This window comes from Danio aesculapii, chromosome 20, assembly GCF_903798145.1.
Source record: "Danio aesculapii chromosome 20, fDanAes4.1, whole genome shotgun sequence".
Lineage (NCBI taxonomy): Eukaryota > Metazoa > Chordata > Actinopteri > Cypriniformes > Danionidae > Danio > Danio aesculapii.
In genome coordinates, this window is record NC_079454.1 from 39,682,998 (window position 1) to 39,699,612 (window position 16,615).

The window sequence follows — 16,615 nt, forward strand, 5'->3', positions numbered from 1 at the left end:
GGAAAAAGATATTTTTAGAGAGATTTGAAGGGATTTAGAATGTGTTTGTTTTCCCTTGAATTGTGACTTAACATTTTGATATATTGTTTGATGTGTGTGCTATTTTTATTTATTTATAAAAAAAAATTTAATTGTGCATGATTATATCAACACTACAGGTAGCAATCCATGCAGGGAAATGGTTGATTTTAATGAGTGTAATTAAAAATACTGACCAATAGGTGGTACTTGCTGTACCTGTATCTACCTAATTTAACCTGTTAGCTTATGGCTATATTTAGTTACATTAAAATAATAATAATATTAATGATAATAATATTTAAAGTAATCTGTTTATTCAAACTATTCTTAAAGATGTTATTACATAGGGATTTGTTTAAAGATTGTTGCTGTTTATTATTATTTTATTATAAAGTAGTGATGATGATGATGATGATGATGATGACGATGATGATTATTATTATTATTATTATTATTTTGTTATAATTATTGTGTTGATTATAAAAAATAAATTAGATTTAGCTATTTATCTGTTTATTTATTCAAAATATTGTTATAAAAATTATTTTATAGGGCCTTGTTTAATATAGGGCTTTATTTAAAAGTTATTGTTGCTGTTGTTTATTATTATTATTATTATTATTATTATTATTTAAAAATTAAAGTAGTACTGATGATCATAATAAATTAGATTTAGCTGTTTGTCTGTTTTATTCAAACTATTCTAATAGACCATTTCAATGTGGTGATGTCACTGGCCCATGAACATTTTCTGCTTATCAAACCATTTCATAACTGTAACAAAAGGCAATTCAATCATAACTTAATGTTTAAACCGCTATCATAACATTCAATATGCGGCTCTTTTTGGATTCTCGGAAGCTGTAGAAATAAAACATGTAAAACAGGAAATATGTTGGGACCGTTGTTTTGGTTCACATCCCTCAAAATGGTCTATAAATGTTATTATAAATTGCTTTATTTAAAGATTATTAGTGTTGATGATGACGATTATTGCTGTTTTGTTATAATTATTGTATTGATTAGAAAATTAAATTAGATTTAGCCATTTAGCAATTTTATTCAAACTTTTATTCTAAATGTTATTTTATAGGGCTTTATTTAAAGATTATTAGTGCTGCTCTTGTTACTATTATTATTATCATCATTATTATTATTATTATTATTATTATTGTTATTAATTTATTATTATTATTGTCTATCTCTGTTTTTTATTCAAACTATTCTTATAAGTTTTTATAATAAAGGGCTTTATTAAAAGGTTGTTGTTGTTATTATTTTGTTATAATTATACTACTGATGAAGATGATATAATAAATTAGATTTAGCTATTTGTCTCTATATTCAAACTTTTCTTATAAATGTTATTTTATAAGGCTTTATTTAAAGATTATTAGTGTTGCTGTTTATTATTATTATTATTATTATTATTATTATTTTGTTATAATAAAAATATCAATAATGATTATACATTTTATTTAGCTATTTATCTATACACGTTGTTTCAAATTATCCTTGTAAGTGTTATATAGGAAAATTGTAAAAAAAATCTAGTCAGCAAATTTACAAATAATGCAATCTCTTGAAGTAGGAGTTTATTTTTTTTCTTCTTTAAATTCTAACTAGTATATGGCAAAGTTCCTTTCAATTGCATTTCAATTACAGAGTCCCTCTTCAAATGAAATGTGCAAGTTTATTATGGAAATTCAGAAAGAAATTGTATGTAAACACTTGATTCCACAGCATTAGTGGCACCGACTGCACATATAAGCACTGTTAAATCAGCCTTAAACAATATTTGCTAAAATCTTTTTATTGTTTCAGTCTGAAACATTCTCAGAAGCTGTTTTTGAGGAAGAGATCGCTTTTTCTTTATATTATGGGTAATATAACATTAGATTGGTGGATTAACAAGGTCAAGAAACTGTTGTTATTTTCATAAGCCTTTATTAAAAAAAAAAGTAATTATTTAATAGTTAAAATTAGAGTCACCTGTGGTTGAAGAATGAAATCTACAGAACCGTTTACATTAAGAACACAGACAGCAGACTATTTTCCAAATTTGAAGTAAATGGATAATTTCATTGTTTTTAAGGCAATCTTTTGTATGGCTTGTAGCTCTCCATGTCTTACTGGACTGTGTATATATTTGCTGTTAAAGTGAAGAAGATAAAAAGCATATCTGAAAGAGATTATGTATGTTTCTTATTTGTATGTTTGAAAAAAAAAAACTATTTGCAATTGTGAAAATATAAGGTGTGTGTAAAAATGGGATTTGCATCAGGTTAAATAAAGGGTAACTGATAGAGCCATGAAATGTTTCTCAGTATACCATGGAGAGTGTGAGGGCTGACTGTTTGGAATGGCTTTTCTGAGTGAATATCTCATTTCATGAGTTTGTCTTATTTATTTTTTTCTTTCTTTTTGTATTCTTCTCCTCCCTGTGTGCATTTTGTAATGAAATACTTGCTAAACCCTCAACCGATTGCTCTAACCATCCCAGCGTGAAATCACAGTGAGGTATGGCTGCTTTTTCCCCTCATTCTCCTCCATCTCACTTTCCTTCATTCTTTCCAAACCTGTGCTTTCATCTGCCCTTTTCTTTTCCTCAAAAGCTGCAGAGATTCAAATGGAGACAAAAGGAAAGGCTGTGATGTTGGATACACATGACTGCACTTAACAAATTAAATGTTGAGTGTTGTTGGTTTGAAACCTTAGTGTTTATTTAAATACAGTAGTTTTCAATCATTTGGGTTATTTAATAAGCTCTTATGATCACAAAGTATGCATTTTATTTGATTAAAATGCTGTAAAAAATACTATATTTTACAGTGACTGAGAGAGCTTAACATGCTGCAATTTAAGAAAGCACATGCAATTACAAAAAACACCAGCAAATTAAGAAAATATCTTCATCAGTTGGACCGCATATGTGTTGCAAATCCTCACAACGCAAACAAATAAAAAAAACACTGCAAATTCTCACAAAGCAAACAAAGAAATTCTGCTGCATTTTCTACCAACACAAACTATTATGCACTGGATTTGCAGTGGAAATGTTTCAAGGGGAACCAAAACGTGACTGACGTTGTGAGAATTTGCAACACATTTGCAGTCGAACCAATCTTTACAAAAAAAAACACCAGCAAATTAAGTAATTGCATGTGCTTTCTTAAATTGGTGCATATTAAGCTCTGCCATCGTAATATTTTCCAGAATGTCATTTTTTTTTTATATTGCAAACTAAGTAATTATAAAATAATATTAAAATGATGAAATTAGCATCAAGCAAAAAAAAAAAATGCTCAAAGCGAGCACTAATTTTGATTGCTGTAAAATGACATTGTATTTGTATTGTATTTGGCTTGTTTGTATTACTGCATTTCTAGCACACTGTTGGTTTTGCTTTTAAAGTATATGTAATTTTAAAAAATATTTTAGATGTTAGTATCAATATGTTAGTCTTAATGATATCTATAATCTAGTGCTCAAACAGTGACAATTTACATTCACAAGTTAAACGTTCAAAGCTTACAGTTTGTAACTTCCACATCAATGGATCTTTTGCATACCTGTCAACATTGGGATGTGAAAAGAACCCCCCCCCCCCCCCCCTCAACCGAAAAATAAATAATAAATCCACAAATTACAGTTGAAATGGTCAGTAATATGTTTTTAGTATTTTATTATTAATTATTATCATTTACAAAGGATAAAATATCATACATTAGAAAAAGCTGCAAATATGCAAGTTTAGCCCATTAAAGTTTATAGCTATTATAAAGAAACTATCAAGTTGTTAACATTTTCTTCACTGTATAATTTAAACATTCAGATTAAAAAGCAGTGAATTAATCTCTCATTTAGATTTTTCGCTTGATTACATTAACAAAGGTGTCACTTTAAGAATGCACAGATCTATAATGAAAGCATTCGACTGCTTTCCTAACTGTTTATGCTCATTTAAGACATAATTTATTGCGTTTAAAAGAAAACCCACCAAGATCGACATCTTTAGATGTAAACCGACTGTTCTGAGAATTGCTTAGGAGGGGTGACAGCACATGTATTGGAAGGGAATCCCACAGATTTTATATTTATTTCAAAGTGTTTTCATCCCTAAATGAAGTTACAGCACAGAACAGATTCACATTTAAGAGCAAGGGGCATCCCCTGGTGGTTCGGTGCTATGGTTTTTTTTTTTAATGTTTATCGCCACCCTTGAAATACACCCCAAATATTGAAAATACGGGAAAATACCCTAATGGGATGATAGCGGGACAGAATTGTAGAATACAGGAGAATCCCAGGAAAACTGGAGGGTTGACAGGTTTGCTTTTGAAGTCTCCTCATACTTCAGTTTCTCGTTAAATCTTCTGACCAATCAAATGCTCTGTAGTATCTGACATGTCCCGCCCCCTTCAAGATGCTTTTAATTTGTTATGCTTGAGCTCAACCACTGTCACTGGCAGAGTTGTTAAAAAAAACAAAACTCTATTAGTTGCTTTTTTTAAGGGGGAGAAACTACTCTATTCTGCCCTGTCGTTATTTTGTCATGTCATTATATTACACACTGAACTATAAACGCACATTTACTTTAAATACATTTGTTTTAAGCTTTTTTTTATGTGGTAATGTGGTTACAATTTAACTTTTAAAATTGAATCCTTTCATAGCAAAGGTGAATTTGGCTGTAGTAGTTTTAAATCAAACAAATATTTTATAAATAAATACAAAATAAATAAATAATTTTTGGTAACAGTCACTTTTGATCATTTTAATGCATTCTTGCTAAACAACACGAAGTTTGAGTGAAGACTAAAATAAGGACCTAAATTAATTATTGATTTGAACGTCAGAAATATGTTTTTAAATGAGCTTTGTGAGCCTGAAACTGTGTATAGCATCACGGTGTACCTTTTGTCTCCACCTCCACTGTGTTATTTTGATGCTGTTGCTAACACAGGAATGGGCTTATTTCAGTGGTTTTCTTGTGAAAGCCATCAGTAGTGTAGATCACCTCAGCATTGAGACACCTGTTGCCATCATATAATAGCATTCAGGCCAATAGCTGCTGAAAACCACTGGCATACTCCCTAGACCTGCGCTCATCCCAGCTGTGGCGTGTCCGTCTGCTCCGTATAGACATTAATCGGGTCGTGTTCTTTTCTTCCTCCCTCTCTCTTTTCTCTGTCTGTCCCGTCATCATTGTCTCCCAATGAACATTTATTCCCTTCTTCAGAGGAAACTCCGCTGGGATATGTGAGGATAAATTCTTGCATCCTCTCGCCATTTTTTTCTGTTTGTTTTATATTTTCTTGAATCCATAGTCTCTTGCTTTATAAAAACATAGTCTTCTCCTTTGCTAATAACCATCTTTTTCACAATTGTTTGGATTTTTTTTCCAAGCTTGTTTGTTTAACTAATAACATTCACACTGTCCTAACCAGCCTCAATTGTGACACGACATTCTGACAATATCTTGGGTTTGTTCCATTCTAAAGGGTTCACCCCTATGCACTAATCCCTTTAAAGGGTTTAGTAAGGGTTTTGAATGGATGAAGGATGTGGGCAACCAAAAGTACTTTTTACAAATTCACTTCTGTCTTCTTGGATCACGAATAAGAATCAAGCAAAAATCGTCCAACATTTGTTCCCTTTGAATTCCTTCATTCTGGAGGACCCTTTGAAGTTGGCAGTTTTGAGCACTTTGGTTTGGAACGTCCCTTTATAGTGGCACCCAAAATTGACCTCACTACATTTTTACTCACAAGTGGATTTATACAAGAAAACAAGTTACTGGAAATATTCTTCAGAGATTTTGCTCCATATTGACATGATACAGATTTGTCAGCTGCACATACATGATGCGAATCTCCCATTCCACCACATCCCAAAGGTGCTCTCTTGGATTGAGATCTGGTGACTGTGGAGGCCATTTGAGTACAGTGAAAGCTGTGGCGTTGACACAATGCTCAATTAGTACTAATGGGCCCAAAGTGTGCCAAGAAAATATCCCATTCCACCACCACCAGCCTGAACCGTTAATACAAGGCAGGATGGATTCATGCTTTCATGTTGTTGATGCCAAATTCTGACCCTACCATCTGAATGTCGCAGCAGAAATTGAGACTCACCAGAGCAGGCAACGTTTTTCCAATCTTCAATTGTCCAAGTTTAGTGAGCCTGTGTGAATTGTAACCTCAGTTTCCTGTTTTTAGCTGACAGGAGTGGCACCTGGTGTCTTCTTCTACTGCTGTAGTCCGTCCTCCTCAAGGTTGGATGTGTTGTGTGTTCAGAGATGCTCTTCTGCATACCTCTGTTGTAACGAGTTTTGAGTTACTGTTGCCTTTCTATCAGCTGAAACCAGTCTGGCCATTCTCCTCTGACCTCTTGCATCAACAAGGCATTTGCATCCAAAGAACTGCCACTCACTTGATATTTTCCCTTTGCCAGACCAATTTCTGCAAACCCTAGAGATGGTTGTGCGTGACAATTCCAGTAGATCAGCAGTTTCTGAAATACTTAGACCAACCTGTCTGGCACCAACAACCATGCCACAATCAAAGTCTTTTAAATCACCTTTCTTCCTCATTGAGATGCTCTGTTTGAACTGCAGCAGATTGTCTTGACCATGTCTACATGCTTAAATGCACTGCCATGTGTTTGGCTGATTAGAAATTTCTGTTAACGAGCAGCTGGACAGGTGTACCTAATAAAGTGGCCAGTGAGTGTATGAACAAGCAGAACTAGCCCCGACTTCACAGGTCCAATGCCTGACTTTTAGTGGCATTCTAGAAGTAGGAAAACAGATTTTTTTTCCCCAAGTTGTTTGAAAACCAGCACAAGATACCAAAAACAAGCCACAATGGTTACATAATATCTCCCAGAACTTTTGATGCACCAAAAAATCGAATGCATATTTTTTGCAAATTTACAAAATTTGACAAATATTTTAAATTAGGGTGGTTGTTGTTGTTATTTAATTTGTTGTTGTTGTTGTTATTATTATGATTATTTAATTATTTATTTATTTATTTTTAAAGCCCTAAATTATATTTTCCTAAACTTAATCTTCACTATGATAAGATTCTTTTTTAATTGCTGTTTTCTCATCCTTTTTTCCAATTCTGTTTATTTTATCTAAACGTCACTCTCAGCAGCATGGACCACTTCTGTTTTCGCTTTTAGAATATTAGTGTAAAAGTATTCACAACTTTTTGTTTCTTATCAAAGGACGAAAATAAGTTTGCTGTGGGTTTCAGGGCACTAAATGACGTTGAGTCTCTTGTATATTGTGGTTACAAGTTGTAAGCTGCAGTTCGCTAAAAGACCGCTGGTGTCACTAATACACACACAGGGGTTTCACCAAACTACATGTAGCCCTTTTGAATGACTCAAATGAGTCTTTTTTTTTTTTTTTTTTTTTTTTTCTTACAGGGATAGTTCACCCAAATATGAAAATTGTCGTCATTTACTCATCCTTCCTACCACTTGATTTAAACATTTGAGTTTCTTTCTTCTCTTAAACACAAAACAAGATTTAAAAAAATGCTGAAAACCTGTAACCATTGACTTTCATAGTAAGATAAACAAATATAATTGTAATCATTGGTTACAGGTTTTCTTCAAAATGTTCTCGTGTTCAACAGAAGAAAGAAAATCATAAAGGTTTGGAATTAAGAAAACAACAAGCAGAGCAAACAATGTATAAAATGGAGAAACAATGTTTTTCTAAGGTGGTACTTGGTGAAAAAAGTTTGAGAACCACTGGTCTAGGCCATTCCAAAAAGAGATAAATCCTGTCTTGGTCTGGTCTTTTAATTGGGTCCTAAAAAAACTCCTAAAAGAACTCTTCCACCATCTTAGAAAATCATAAAGGTTGGGAACCATTTGAAGGAGAGTAAATTGTAAATAAATTTTCATTTTTGGGTAGTCCAAAATCTATCCCTATTTATTTATATTGTAAAATACAGTTGAAATCAGAATTATTAAACCTCCCAAATGATGTTTAACAGAGCAAGGATATTTTCACAGTATGTCTTTTAAAAAACATTTTAGGGACAAAATTATTAGACCCTTTAAGTTATATATTTTCTACAGAACAAACCATCATTATACAAAACCTTGCCTAATTACCCTAACCTGCCTAGTTAACCTAGTTAAGCCTTTAAATGTCACTTTAAGCTGTATAGAAGTGTCTTGAAAAATATCTAGTCAAATATTATTTACTGTCATCATGGCAAAGATAAAATACATCAGTTATTAGAAATGAGTTATTAAAACTATTGTGTTTTTGAAATGTGTTAACCGAAATTGGGGAAAAAAATAAACTGGGCTAATAATTCAGGAGGTTTAATAACTCTGACTTCAATTGTATATATTTATACACTCTAGAGGGCTCTCAGTTTTTGCTCCATGCCATTTCAAGCAGATTGAGATTGAGTTCAGCCTTACACAGTCTTGTTTTTTTTTTTTTTTTTTTTTTTTAAATTCAGCATTATTTCACTGTTTAAAGAAATGGTTTACGCTTAAAGTAATACCATCATTTACTCTCCCCTCTCTAACAAATGTCATTTATTTTATTCGCTAAACACAAAATAAGGTGTTTAACATTTCTGCCTGCCTTTTTACTTGTTTTGAATGAAATGAGAGAGAAAATGATGGATATTGCCATTTTAAGTGAACTGTTCCTTTAATGCTTGTGCATCAGACCTTTGGTTGCCATACTTATACTTCCGTCTCCTTCCAGTTTAAAGGCCTGTTCACAGAGTCTGAATCTCCTCATATTTTAACTAGTTATTATTATTATTATTTACTTGTTACTATTTATCTTGATTTTCATGTCATAAAAAAAAACATTGTAATATATTATTGGTTTGTGAGGAGTTTATCTGATCCATTGTCTACACTGAAACATTCAGATGAAGTGAATGGGCCTTAACTACCTTTACACGCTCACATTAATCTCACATCAGCTCTTCAAACCATATTTGCAGTGGGACATTAACATCCTTTAACAAAAAAAGCACATGTTACTATTTGGGTTGCTTTTTGTGAATTATTTTAATGTTCTGTATCCATGTGCCATGTAGATCAGCCCTGGCTTCTGCCCATCAGGGTCAACCTTTGCCCAAACCCTGAGCGTCATGGAGAGCACACCGCAGGTCAGAGGAATGCACACTATTATCAGGTAGAACCTCTTTTATTTATCTATCTCATTAAAAATAATGTAAGTGGCACGATGGCTCAGTGGTTAGTACTGTCACCTTACAGCAAAAAGGTCACTGGTTTGAGTCCCGGCTGGGCCAGGTGGCATTTTTGTGTAGAGTTTGTATGTTCTCCCCTTGTTTGTGTGGGTTTCCTCCTGGTGCTCCGGTTTTCCCTACAGTCCAAAGACATGCGCTATAGGTGAATTGGGTAAACTAAATTGGCCGTTGTGCGTGCGTGCGTGTGTGTGTGTGTGTAAGAGTGTAAGTGTATGGGTGTTTCTCAGTACTGGATTGGGGCTGGAAGGGGATCCACTATGTAAAACACATGCTGGAATAGTTGGTGGTTCATTCTGCTGTGGCAACCCCTGATAAATGACAAACTAAGCCAAAGGAAAATGATTGTATGAATTTAAAAAGAATATCAAGTAACATCACACATACACAAACAGTGGTCAAAGATTTACTCTCCATAATATTTTTGTTGGACTCCATAATGTATTCAATATCTGTATATTGTTTTTGAATTCCTGTTTGAACTTTGTTACGTCTTTAAATTTAGCTCTAGGGATTAAACAGGTAACATTTTTATGTTTTTTTGACATTTGATGTGAGTTTGTAGTGAGTTTGTGGCAACCGCAAAATGACAACCAAATAATGCAAAAATAAGTGAATTTATTTACAAAAGTTAAAAGCAGTCAAACAGCAAAAATATTAAGTTGGAATCTCACAAAAGAAAATAAATCAATGAATGTATGTTATTAAGGCAAAGGAGGATTTCAAGCGGCGCCAAACAAAAGAAAGCAATATAACAAAAACCCCCAAAACTAGCTGAAAAAATACCCTCTAAACTACCTAACAGAAAGTAAACTAACAAAACATCTTCAGCGTTTGCACGCTATATCTAATACTACCCTTCTAACGTGACATCGAAACTCGATTTCCAAGGGAATTCGGACACTAAAGATCAGGGATTGTGAAATGCGCACATACAAGACTGTAACAGCTTGCCAAAACTGAAACCTGAACAAAATCAACTCTAAAGTCACATCAGCATAATATCACACAACACAAACCAAAACACACACAGAGCAAAAGGCAAGCAAGACAAAAGCAAGAGAACGAGCTTCACCGCTTGCGTCCCTTTAAATTTTGGGCTTCCATCCTGATTAGCAGCGAATGTCATGTCACATAGAGTAATGAAGGTTGACGTCTTCGCGGACAAATGGAAAACTGGAGTGGGCAATCCTAAGAAAAATCGAGAGATCGAGAGAGCACAAGCAAAACACACACTAGCAAAACATACAGGCACATACATATGGCCATAACAGACTTGAACTTTGATATTTGTCAACTAAAACCATATTTTATCTGGTTAGTAACCAGATAGTTAAGATGGTTTAAAGTCTCATTAATTAGTGAATGTAAAGATCAGTTTTGTGTACCATGTTTTAACCAGCTTTCTTTTATACCCTTTTTATTAATTCTTAACATTTTCAAATTTCACAAAACCAAACAAATAAAAACATTTATTTATTTATTTATTTATTTATTTATTTAATTTTAAAGTGGTTGATGTCGAAATTAATTTGATTGTTATTGTATGAAAAGTATAATGATATTTTAATAGATAAATACTGTATGGGCTCTTCTGTAATGAATTGTATTTAAATGAATTTAAAATGTCTAAAATCGGTCAACCTTCAGATTCATTTCTATCAAAACATCAAAACAACATGAATTTTTACTCTTCAAGCAAACACAAAAATAATTTTACTTGCGTAAGTGTTTTTTTTTTTGTTGTTGTTTTTTTTAAATGCCATGCCACAATGGTTTGCCAGTATGTGTAGGTAAACATATTTACGCCTAATCCCAATTCTACCCCTTAGCTTTTCCCTTAACCCTGCTCCTCGTGTTGCGCGGTCATGTGAAGGGGTAGGGGTGTCCCAATTCTCTTTAGCTTAAAGGTATAGGGCTAAGGGGAAGGGCTAGATACCCCTCGAAACAGAGATTTTACAGGACCACACTCTAAAACAAGGGGTATGAAAACTGCACACCGAAGTAAGATGCACAAATTAGTATATGTATATTTTTTGCATTATTACGAATTTTTAGAACAAACAAGCACATGTTTAAATATATTCATATTGCACAGTATAGTTACGATCTTATTGCCACATTATATCATTATGATAATATGATGTATGCCTTCGGTGGTTTCCTGAAGATAAATACCAAAAAATAACACAACTGGAATAGCTACAGCAGTTGCCGTCGTCGATCTTGTATGTAGTAAGAGATCGCGATGAAATATGATGACGTGTGAGGTGTTGTAGTTGTGTCCCGTGTCATAGGGAAAAATGTTGAAGCCCTTCCCCTTTACACTCAAGTTTCAAGTGCCAAGGGGTAGGGGTACAAAAATAGAATTGGGATTGGGCCCATTGACGAAATCCAGGCGCAAAAGTGACTGAGTGAGGTTTTGGAAAAAGGCTAAATAGCTTCATTGATAATTTAAACCAATAATTGATAACTGGGGTTATGACACTGAAAATTGAGCTTTGCCATAGTAGGAATTACCTAATTTAAAAAATAATAATAATAAACTACATGCAAAGTTATTTTAAAGTGTTTAAAATGTCACACTGTTGCTCTTCCACTGTATATTTGTATAAATTCAGCCCTAGTGAGCATAATGGACATAATATTTATTGTAGTATGCCACTAATAAATGTGGAACAAAACTTGTGATTATTTTTTTTTTTTGGCAATGAAAATAACTGTGAAAATAGTATTTATTTAATAATGTTAATTTATTTAATATTTATAAAAAAATGTTATAATATTTATCTAATAATAATAATTTATTTAACATCTCTGTTTATTATAATTTATTATTTAATATTAATATTTATTTAAATGTCATATTTTACATATTTTTGATTAAATAAATAGAGCCCTAGTGACCATAATAGACATATTTAGTGTAGTAAGTGACTTAAATTTAGAAATTTCAGAATTTGATTAATTGGCAATTAAAATAAGTGTGAAATTATATTTATTTCATATTTAATAATATTTATTAAGTGTAAATTTTCATATTTAATGATAAATAGTTATTTTATTTTAAGCGTAGTGATATTTCACAATATTGCTTAAATATTTTTTGATCAAATAAATTCAACCCTTGTGAGCATAATAGACACTATTTATTGCAGTATGTCGCAAATAAATAGAGAGTAAAATGTGTGATTTAATTGGCAATTAAAGTGTGGAACAATTTTTTTTTCGTGTTTAACAATATTTACTGTACATTAATTTATATATTTATATATTCTTTATTTAGGGTTTCAATATTTTACAGTGTTGCTTAAATTGTGTTTTTTCGATCAAATAAATTCAGCCCTAGCGAGTATAACAGACATATTTATTGCAGTATGTCCCTAATAACAAATAACGAGCAAAATGTATGATTAATTGGCAATTTAAAAAGTGTGAAATGAGCTGGCCGCTAGCAGCTTGAGGTGTATTTTTACGTTTTGGGTCACTGAAATATAATTGGGTAATTAAAATAAAATAAGGAGGATTGTTTTTGTCTGTTTTCAGTGTCATATCCTCCTCCTCCTCCTCTGTTGTGTTTTATTGACTGTGTCCTCTGTTGCCCCCAGGAATAAAGAAACAAGTCGGGATGAATTTATTTTCTATTCAAAGAGATTAATGAGGCTCCTCATCGAGCACGCTCTGTCCTTCCTGCCGCTGAAGGTGAGTGAAGCGTCAGTAATGACCAACTTTTAATCCTGATGTTACGAGCTCTGGATGTTGCTCATAATACAGTGATGCGCACCAGTCTCCGCCTTTGCCCCTATGGACAAATTACTTTTTTTTTTTTCTTTTTTTTTTCTTTTTTTTATTGTGTGAAGTGAAGCAAGTCTTCGTTTTAGATCATAACACTGAATTTTATAGCATTTGAGTGAAAAGAAATCAATCCCTGATGTGTATTTTTTTCTGTTTAGCCAGTGTCTGTTGAAACTCCTCAAGGAACTGTATATGAAGGGAAGAGGCTGAGCGGGAAAAGGGTACATTTTATTCAATAACCAAGCATATATATATATATATATATATATATATATATATATATATATATATATATATATATATATATATATATATATATATATATATATATATATATATATATATATATATATATATATATATATATATTTATATTTATTTATTTATTTATTTATTTATGTCGTCATTTAAAAGCAGAACTGTTTGTTCATCAACACTTTTGACTGTCAGTGTAAATACCAGCTGTTTGTCCATTTACAGATCACTGGTGTGTCCATTCTGCGGGCAGGAGAGACCATGGAACAGGCCTTGATGGCTGTTTGTAAGGACATTCGACTAGGAAAAATCCTCATCCAGACCAATCATGACACAGGAGAACCTGAGGTTTCACATCTTCCCCACACACACACACATCTATAAACAACCCCTCATCAGAAAACTGCTGTTATCATGTGTCCTTGTGTGCTCAGCCTTGATGTGATTTACAGTTCAGTTTCACTGCTGCTTTGATGTGTGTCTGCTCTCGTCTGACATATAACATGTGTTGTGCTGTAAAGTACACGATAAACTGGACAGCTCTGTGCTGATGCTGATGAATGGATGCATGTTTGACTGCGTGCGCTGTTTTTGTGAATGAATTGAGTATAGCGCCCTCTAGCTGTGCATTCTCATTAGTCAAAATTAGTACTAGATGTAGTGTTTGTTTTCGTTTTATTTACTGCATGCAGTATTATATTTATTCAAATTCAAATATTTATTCAGGGTTTAGTATTTAGGTACTTTTGTTTGGGCCAAAGCAGAAATTGTAGTTCAATTAGTTAAAAAAAAAACTAAGTATTTTTAAAAATATGAATTTTTATCTAATGTTTGTATTTTATTAATATATTGCATTTATTATTATTATTATTATTGTTGTTGTTGTATTTTTCAATTAACAAAATTATTTTAAATGATTTAACTTAAATGATATAACAATATTGCTTTTTTACTGTATGCATTAATATATTTATTCATTAAAGTCTCAATGTGGAATCGCTCTTTAACTTCTGGACGTCTCCATCTGTTTTGCATGTTTCGGGTTGTACCTAATGGCACATAAATCTGCACTCGGACTATAAACCTGTCTTATCATGGTGTGATTTTTCTCCTCAGCTCCATTACCTGCGTCTGCCCAAGGACATCAGTGAGGACTATGTCATCCTGATGGACAGCACTGTTTCCACAGGAGCCGCCGCTCTCATGGCTGTCAGAGTCTTACTGGTAAGTCATCTCTGCAGACACGATTCTGGATGAAAAAGACAATCATGAATCTTTTTTTAAATGTATTTTTTGGAATTGTTGTTTAAAATGGAGATCATGATTAATATAACTTAAAGGGATAGTTCACTCAAAAGTGAATATTCATCACTAATTACTTGCCCTCAAGTGGTTCTAAGCATTTATGAACTACTTTATTCTGTTGGACACTAAAGAAGATAGTTTGAAGAAAGCTGAAAACCTGTAACCATTCACTTCCAGAGTTAGAAAAACAAATACTATGGAAGTCAATGGTTACAGGCTTTCGGCTTCATAATATCTTCTTTAGTGTTCAACAAAAGAAAGAAACTCTTAAAGGTTTGAAACAAGTAAAGGCTGAGTAAATGATGACTATTTGTAATTTGGGGGTGAACTATTAATTGAACAAAAAGAAAAAAGTCATATACTAAGCAGTTTAGACCATTTTATGTGCTGAAATATTTTAAGTATTAAAATATACAGTATGATTGAAATGAATAACATTTTATCAATGATCAGTTTTTCATTATTTATCTTTAATAATAACATTTTGGTCAAGCTTCCATTAGTGTGTTTAATAACAGGAATAAAGCATGAACCATGTTTGTGCAGCATTTATTAATCGTAGTTCAACATTTATTAATGCATTATTAAAACTTGTTAACATTAGTTAATACACTGTGGTTAATATGAACTAACAATGAATAACTTTATTTTCATTAACTAACATTACCAAAGATAAATAAATACATGTTACTACTTCATGTAAATACAGTAACTAATTGAACTTGATTAATGATTGCTTTTCACCACCTACTGGCATAACAGTGTAATTACTACAAGATTTATTTGAAGCATCAAGTTGCTTTCAAACTGAGATTTTGATCTTTATGATACTGTAGACATCCATGTTATATCCTGACTGTAAGCTGGTGTTGTAGTAGTTACACTCACTGACCACTTTATTAGATACACTTTACTAGTACCGGGATCCACTTTTGCCTTCAGAACTGCCTTAATCCTTTGTGGCATAGATTCAACAAGGTACTGGAAATATTCCTCAGAGATTTTGCTCCATATTGACATGAGAGCATCACGCAGTTGCTGCAGATTTGTCAGCTGCACATCCATGATGTGAATCTCCCGTTCCACCACATCCCAAAGGTGCTCTATTGGATTGAGATCTGGTGATTGTGGAGGCCATTTGAATACAGTGAACTCATTTTCATGTTCAAGAAACCAGTCTGAGATGATTCACGCTTTATGACATGATGCATTATCCTACTGGAAGTAGCCATCAGAAGATGGGTACACTGTGGTCAAAAAGGGATGGACATGGTCAGAAACAACACTCAGGTATGCTGTGGCATTGACACAATGCTCAATTGGTACTAATGGGCCCAAAGTGGGCCAAGAAAATATCACCATTACACCACCACCTGTAGCCTGAACCGTCGATACAAGGCAGGATGGATCCATGCTTTCATGTTGTTGACGCCATATTCTGACCCTACCATTCAAATGTCGCAGCAGAAATTGAGACTCATTATTGTCTAATTTTGGTGAGCCTGTGTGAATTGTTGCCTTAGTGTCCTGTTTTTAGCTGACAGGAGAGGCACCTGGTGTTGTTTTCTGCTGCTGTCGCCTATCTGCCCCAAGGTTCGATGTGTTGTGTGTTCAGAGATGCTCTTCTGCATACCTTGGTTGTAACGAGTGGTTATTTGAGTTACTGTTGCCTCTCTATCAGCTCGAACCAGTCTGGCCATTCTCCTCTGACCACTGGCATCAACAAGGCATTTGCGCCCACAAAACTGCCGCTCACTGGATATTTTGTCTATTTCGGACCATTCTCTGTAAACCATAGAGATGGTTGTGTGTGAAAATCCCAGTAGATCAGCAGTTTCTGAAATACTCATACCAGCCCATCTGGCACCATCAACCATGCCACGTTCAAGTCTCTTAAATCACCTTTCTTCCCCATTCTGATGCTCAGTTTGCAGCAGATCATCTTGACCATGTCTACATGCCTAAATACATTG

The 16,615-nt window shown here is 33.2% G+C and overlaps 1 protein-coding gene across 1 annotated transcript in view; it reads left to right on the forward strand.

The window, feature by feature from the left end:
- Positions 1-16,615, forward strand: part of si:ch211-243j20.2 (uridine-cytidine kinase-like 1) — a 50,400-nt gene that overhangs the window by 29,798 nt on the left and 3,987 nt on the right. The window contains 7 exon segments of the mRNA XM_056481103.1: positions 5,264-5,283; positions 9,117-9,154; positions 9,157-9,214; positions 12,896-12,989; positions 13,241-13,303; positions 13,563-13,685; positions 14,454-14,561. Of these exon segments, the coding sequence (XP_056337078.1) occupies positions 5,264-5,283; positions 9,117-9,154; positions 9,157-9,214; positions 12,896-12,989; positions 13,241-13,303; positions 13,563-13,685; positions 14,454-14,561 (504 nt within the window).